General features: G+C 61.1%; 1 protein-coding gene across 2 annotated transcripts in view; it reads left to right on the forward strand.

Moving 5' to 3' along the window:
- LOC104984926 (chromosome unknown open reading frame, human C21orf2) overlaps positions 1-2,536 on the forward strand; it is an 11,894-nt gene extending 9,358 nt beyond the window's left edge. For both annotated transcript variants that reach the window (XM_010834891.1, XM_010834892.1), the window contains exon 7: positions 1,325-2,536. In XM_010834891.1, the coding sequence (XP_010833193.1) occupies positions 1,325-1,456 (132 nt within the window). In that variant the 3' untranslated portion in view covers positions 1,457-2,536. The remainder of the gene's footprint in view (positions 1-1,324) is intronic.
- Positions 2,537-7,194: the final 4,658 nt, after the last annotated feature.

The following is a 7,194-nucleotide window of genomic DNA, read 5'->3' on the forward strand; positions in this document are numbered from 1 at the left end:
GGGTGGACGGGGCCCCTGGCACCTGCTCCAGCCCCTGCTCGGCCTGACCCATGCCATAGGGTGCTGTGACCTCCTTGTGGGCTCACAAAGGCTGGCGCTACGTCCAGGCAGGGCTGCCCGAAGCCACAGCAGGGCCTCCCCGACTCATTTGTGCAGCGATGGCTTGAAATGGGCACAGAGTTCACCAGAGGTGCAGAGTCGGACACACTGAGGCCCATCCCCACCAGAAGGCGTCCCCCCAGGGCTGTGGTGGGTGTGACCGTGGGCCGAAGGCCGGTCCAGAGAGCAGTCAGTGGGCCTGTGGCCAGTCTCCCTCCCCTGGCCCCGCCCCAGTGGGCCACTGCCCCTGGGACCACAGCCTGCTCTTGTGCGAGCTGGCTGTGTGGGACAGCTCCAGGTCCCTGCACACACCTTCCACACGTTTCAGGAGGAGCCCGAGGTGTGTACTGTCGCGGGTGGCAGGTCTGCCCAGCGGCTGGGCTGAGGCCAGGAGCTCCCACCCCACCCCCATGGCAGGGCCTCTGCCGAGGAGAGTGGACCAGGGACTGAAGGTTCTGGTTCAACTCCGTGCCTGCCTTAGATACATACAGAAGACTATCACACCTGCTCAAGCAAGATGCTTGCTCTGAAAGCAGAGGACAGAAGGGTCTGGCCCTGCTTGCAGGGGTCCCTGTGGTCACCCAGGCTGGGTGACTCTGAGGCATCCAGCCCCCAACAAGCTTCTGAGTGCGGGTGCTGGTGGCCAGGAAGACCTGGGGACACGGGGAGCTAGCGAGATTTGAGGGAGCAGGAGCCTTAGGGCGTTGCAGAGGCCAGGGGCCAGCATCCCAAGCGTGTCCACATAGGCCACGTGCTCTGGCTTGTGGCCATCCCTCCAGTCATCCCACAAGGAGGATCAGCTCAAATAGCCTTTTTGTGTAAAATCCTTCCCGGATTTTCCCCGTAGAAGTGGCATTTCTCTGCTCAAATGCAGATGGGACCCGGGTGTGGTTGTGTGGACATGTGTGCATGTCACACACTAAGCCCATGTGCATTTGAGCACATGTTACTGAGCACCTGCTTCTGGTCTCCGCTCCATCGCTGACCAGCTGTGTGATGAAGGCCCGTTACTCAGCCTCTCTGGGCCTTGGGGCTGTGAGCAGGAGGTGACCTAGGAAGTCCCTGCAGGTGGCGAGTGCTGTACCCCAGCCACGGCCACGGCTTCCATCCGCCTGGGTCTGTCTGGAAGGCTGCCCCCTGAAGGCTGTGCTCTGGTGATGTGTGTGGTGTGGGTGGCCCAGCGTCACAGGCGTGGCACTCAGGCAGTGACTCTCTGTGTCCCCAGAACAATATCCTGATGGCCATCCTGATGCTGCTGCGAGAGCTGGACATCGAGGGACTGGAGGCCGTCCACCAGACCGTGGTCAGCCGGCTCCAGGCCCTGCACAAGCGGGAGTTGCAGGAGGACATGGAGTGACCCCAAGTCAGCGGGACCCTGCACTGAAGCCCAGTGTCTTCCCGAACCTGGGAAGGGGGCTCCCAGCCGCAGCCTCTGCTGGCCAACCCCAGGCTGAGCCCAGGCACAGGGCTGCATCCCTGGGAAGCCGGGCTCTTGTTGCAGATGGCACCCGGCAGGGGCAGGAGAGGCTGCTGGGCAGACCGCCCTGCGCCCTCTGCTGGGAGGGTCGTGGCTGGTGCCTCCTGTCTCCTAGGACCACCTTCGTGTGGCTCCTCCTCAGGGTGGGCTTTGCGGCCGTCCTCCTAATAAATGCTTTCCCGAAGTCTGGTGTGGGAGCAGGCGTGTGCTCCGTGACAGGTTCACTCTTGTTAAGGTGACGGCATTACTCACGTGTTTTCTCCATGCCAGTTGTGACTTGGTCACAGGATGGATTTCTGTCAACCGCAGGGAACTTCCGGAATGAAGGCAGCGTAGGGACAGGCCGCCTGCCGCCTCCAGGACGTCTTGTCTGTGGGGCACTTTGTGTCCCTTGTCGAGAGCCCCACACGACGCAGGAGCCTATGCTGCCCCTGCGTGAGGGGCTGGATGACAGGGAGCCGGTCAGAAGCAGCAGCTGCATGGGAAGGGACAGCTTCTAGAAACCATGCCTTAGGTTTTCTTCCATTGGGAAGCGTCGCTGGCAGGGAAGCCGCAGTCCCAGGGGCTGTCCTGGGGCCACAGTGGGAGGAGGGGCCATCTGAGCCTTTAGGGAGTGCCTGCCTATTCTTGCTGGGGTGGAAGTGGCAGGCACTGGCATCCAGTGGGAAGCTGGGGGTGCACAGACCCAAGGGGGGCTGGCTGAGCACCTAGAAGACCCCTGACTCTGGGAAGAGGGAGCTGCACCCACTGAGGCTCGTCTCCCCTGGGAGCCCCGGGGAAGGCGTGGTTCATCGGTGGGGCCCCCTGTAGTTCTCAGGGAAGGGGTGGACTCTGGCCTTGGGAAGTGGGGACTCGCCATGTGGGGGCATCCAGAACGGATGGCCTCTGCCGTGCACGTGCCTTCTCTTGTAATTATGAGATGTTGGATGCTCCCAATAAAGTCCATCCTGGTGAGAACAAGCTGGGTGTGTTTGTGTGATATTAACACCCTCCTCCCCGCCCACCGGGCACCTCTCACACCCACCACCCCAGCCCCATGTCCTGGTACACCTCAGTCGGGGACCCTTGACTTGCACCCTGGTTGGAATGAATACCCGCATTAGCCCCTTGACTCTGCATCACCCCCACATCTCACCTTCTCTGACTCCTTAGTCACGGCCTCCCATCAACTCACTGGGTCCCACTCACAGCCACCTGCCTACTTAGTGCTCTTTTGAAGCCCTCAGGCTGGACTGAGGACAAAGCGCTTCTGGCCCTGGCCTGGATCCCAGGCCTCTGATCTGTAATGTTCACGTCACAGCCCTACTCTGAGCTTGTCCCCAGGTGACACTGAGAGCAGGGTTTCTGAGCAAAGCAGGTGTTAGCATTACACCCATGAGTGTGTCCTGCTGGTCCCAGTTATGGAGGGGAGGGCTGAGACCCAAGAGGGCACACTGTTCATCTGAAGCACTCGTCAGTGTCGCTGCAGGTCAGCCACACGCCACGTGCTCCCTGTGAGCTGCTGCGCAGGAACGAGGGCAGTCACTATCTCAGACCCCACCTCGGGGTCCACCGAGCCAGTTGCTAGCATGCTGCGTGGAGGGCCCAACACTCATCTGGCAGGACAGGTGGGGTCTGGGCCTGACCTGGCTGTGGCACTGACTGGGCCAGGCCACAGTGCAGCCAGAGCCAGGGGATGGCTGGTGTCCCCCGACCAGAGCCTCCCACGTGGAGGTGACATCGCATCTTAGACTGTCAGGTGGGTGGGGACCCCCAGAGCCCCTACAGCACAGTTTTGAGCTGCAGCCCCTCCCTCTGCCCTGCCCCACCCCCACAGTGAGTCAGAAGGGGAGCTGAGTTCTGGGGAGACACTCTCAGGGTGCCCTCTGATCGTGTTGACTGGGGGCACCTTCCAGAAGGAGCAGGAGGGAACACGCCTTCCAGGGGCCACTGACCCACCATGTCCCCAAGCCCAGGGCTGCTCCGTTTGCTGGAGGACGCTGGGCCACCCTCTGATAGTCGTCCCCTGGGGCAGCACTCGTCGGTGCCTCCGTCCCTGAACCTGGGGGACACTCACAGGTCCCCCATCAAACCGTCTGGGAAACCAGACAAGAAAGGGGCCCTGCTGCCAGCATCCTCCCAGGACAGGGGTTCTCCAGGGCACTGTGATTGGACAAGGGCTCCAGGGTCTTCCTGGGAAGCCTGTGGTTCCAAAGGGACCCCCCAAAGCCTGGGAGGACCTGGGTATGCCGTGCAGGCAAGATGCAGCTGTGGCACTCGCCAGATCTCGGGCCAAGAAGAGTGCCAGCCCAGCTAAGAGTGGCAGTGCACGGTGGCCCAGTTGAGTGAGGCCAACGGTACTGCCAGCATGAGAATCGTGTCTGCCCTGTGCTCCTGTAGCCACTCAGCCGGGGCACACGGGCACGTGGGACCCTGAGCTGGGTCCGCACTCTGCTGTCACCGACCTGAGAGTCTTCACGCTTGTTCAACAAGGGGCCTGCTCCCTGGGAAGTCGGTGTCTTTCTGCTTCTGAGGACTGTCACTTTTGACATTAGGAAAAAGCACTGTTTCTGCATAAAGGCAAAGCTGCCCATCACAGCATCATGCAAGAGAGGTGGGTGGCCATGGCTCGGCCTGAGGAGCCCCACAGATACCCCTCCCCCTCCTCGGGGGACTGGTGGGTGGGGCAGGGTTGAAGAGACAAACCTATGAACCTTAGCCAGGCCAGGGGTGTAGTGTCTGAATCAACACTTCCTCAAGATGTCAACAAGTGGGAAAGCCAAGACAGTATCACTCACCGTCCCCACATACCCAGTGGGTGGGACTGCTGACAGATGAGGACCCTGATGTGTGGGCACCCCAACTCGACCATCAGACTGAGACAGACACTGCCTGTGGCCTTGATATCCCCTGGCCGGACTCTCCAGGGTCTGCAACAGAGTCTGAGGGCCTCCCCCGCCCCCTGCACTTAGGCCCTCAGGGGAGGTCCCTCCCACTGCCCCGTCGGAGTGCACCTGCGCAGGAGCCTCTGGAACGATTACCCAGAAACACTGTCCAGCACCTGCTGAGCCTGCCGCCGGCAGGATTACAGAGAAGGGCTCTAGTTAAACCTGCTGCACAAACGTCTGCTTCGGTGGATGCTGTTCCAAGTTCCATCACCCCCGCAAGAATGACTCATGGGCTGCCTTCCCTGGAAGCCTCGCAGAAATAGCAGGGTTTGGTAGGGCCTGAAATAATAGTCTTCACATCGTAAGAAAGAGCTCAAGAATGCTGAGACAGAAAAACAATGCACTTGTGGTCGCGTGCGTCCCAGAGCCTTTCCTGACTGCCTCCCCAGTGGGCACCAGGCTCAGGGAGGGGGTGTGGCTTGTGGAGAGCTGCCCTGGGCCTGGGGGCAGCTGTCAGTGTTGAGAGGGGCTCTGGGTTCAAACACTCCCCTCCTTTCCCAGCGGGGTGGCCCTAGACCAAGGGGGCAGAGCAGGAGTTGTGGACATGGGGGGTTCAGGCTGCTTCCCAAGGCGGGTAGGGTGATTGCTCCTGCTCTCTGGACCACGGGAACACATGCCCAGCACCCCTGTGTGCAGCAGACCTCACTCAGCCCCTCCCAGGCTCCTCCTCAGCCTCAGGCAGCCAGAGGGTGATGCATGACCTCTGGCTCACCCTGCTCCTGGGCCCGCAGCCCCTCAGTCAGCTATGTCCTCTGTGGCGTGTCCTTGGCTGTACACACCACCCCACCCTGTTCTGAGAAACTGCAGCCCACATACTCCCTGCAAGTGAAGCCCACGCTTGTTGTCTGGGGGAGGGGGTGGGATTCTCAGGTGCCCCAAGGTCCTGACCCCTGGTGTGTCCACCAGATAAGACCCCACCCCTAAGTGGGAGGGCAATCTGAGTGTGGATATGCTGCCTTATACGGCCAAGGTGAAGAGTTCACAGATGTAGTGAAGGCCCTCATCAGGTGAAAGTGAAAAGTGAAAGTTGCTCAGTCGTGTCCAACTCTGTGACCCCATGGATTATACAGTCCATGGGATTCTCCAGGCCAGAATACTGCAGTGGGTAGCCTTTCCCTTCTCCAGGGGATCTTTTCAACCCGGGAATCAAACCCAGGTCTCCTGCAATGCAGGCAGATTCTTTACCAGCTGAGCCACCAGGGAAGCCCCTCATCAGGTGACTCTGCCTTAATGAAAGGGGGTGTCCTGGTGGGCTTGCCCTGATCAGGTGACCTCAGTCCCCCTGACAGGCATCCTCAGATCAGGGCTAAGAAGGCTGTGGTCCCTCCCTCCCTGAGCTCAGGAGCAGCAAACACTGGAATTCTGTCAACAGGCAGCTCACTGAGGTCCTGGTGAGACCATACCTGGCCAAACAGGGAGACCCCTTTGCTTGGGGAGCCCAGGGCTGGCTGAGAGGAGGAAAGCGGGTGACGGGGAGGAGCAGAACAGCGGTGGGGCTGGACCCCTAGGCTCTCCTGCAGCTGCTACAGTCTCACCCTCTGCTTCCCAGCTGCAGGTCAGGTGGCCGGTGGCACCGCTGACGTCCTTCAGCCTGGGAGGCAGCTCCCTATGTGCCCCGCACTGGCATGCCCCAGGGAGGGAGGCTGAGTGGCTCCAAGGAGGCAGATGGCAGGCCTGGAGGAAGTGTCCTAGCTGGCAGAGGCCAGTATGGGGCCAGGTCCTCCCCTGCTGCTGAGGCAACTGCTGCCTGCCAGGATGCCACGCTGGCCCAGGCACTGCCCAGTGCTGGCCTCACCCGCGCCCAGCTCCCCTTGACCCCTGCAGTGATAGGGCCCGGGCCACCCCAGGACACCCAGTGCCCAGCCTGGAGAAGCGAGAAAGAGCCTGCGAGGCCAATATTCCAGGGTTTTACCAGGATCTGTAGACTCTGCACATTTAAGCAAAACCAATCCGAAAACCCTGGAAAAAGCCAGGGTCTGTGGGACATGAAGGAACCAGAGAAGTGGGCACCAGCCTCAGCCTTAGAGCCAGTCAGCCATTTGAGACCTGACCAGGAGGCCCTCCAACCCGGGGACTCCCAGTTGGGCCTGTGGACCCTCCGAGGTCAGGGCCTCCCAAAAAACCTCACCTGACCTCTGTGGGTGCCAAGGGCAAGAGTGCAGGCAGAGCAGCCCTGGACGAAGTGCCCAGGTAACTGCTGTGGAAACATATGGATAGGCAGCCTGGTCAGAGTGACAGGGACCCACCAAGCACAGCTGTGTGGTCCACATCCAGCTTGTCCTCCTCTCGGCGCCTCGGTGCTGGCATCTGCTGTGGAGCCAGGCACTCCCGCAAGCCAGGGACTTCCAGGGGTCAGCCCACCCATAGCCCCCAGTGGTGACAAGTGTCTAGCTGCCTCTCAGCCCCCCAGATCCCCCACCAGTGTCTCCTGGGTGGTCCCTCCCACCACCACCTGTCCCAGGGTCCTTGGCTCTGCTTCTGAGACCCCAGCCCAGGCAGAGTCAGACTCAGAAGTCCTCCCACGACTGGCATGGGGGTCAGGTCACCACACAGACAGGGGTGAGGGGCTGTTGGTTCAGGAAGGGGTATGGCCCCAGAGAACGCATGTCCCTGAGACAGCCTCAGCCCAGAGGCCAAAGGAGGACCCCAGACTCATGCATACAGGTGGGGGGATGACCACCAGCCCGCCCA

The sequence above is a fragment of the Bison bison genome, unplaced genomic scaffold (genome assembly GCF_000754665.1).
Source record: "Bison bison bison isolate TAMUID 2011002044 unplaced genomic scaffold, Bison_UMD1.0 scf7180017864037, whole genome shotgun sequence".
Taxonomy (NCBI): domain Eukaryota; kingdom Metazoa; phylum Chordata; class Mammalia; order Artiodactyla; family Bovidae; genus Bison; species Bison bison.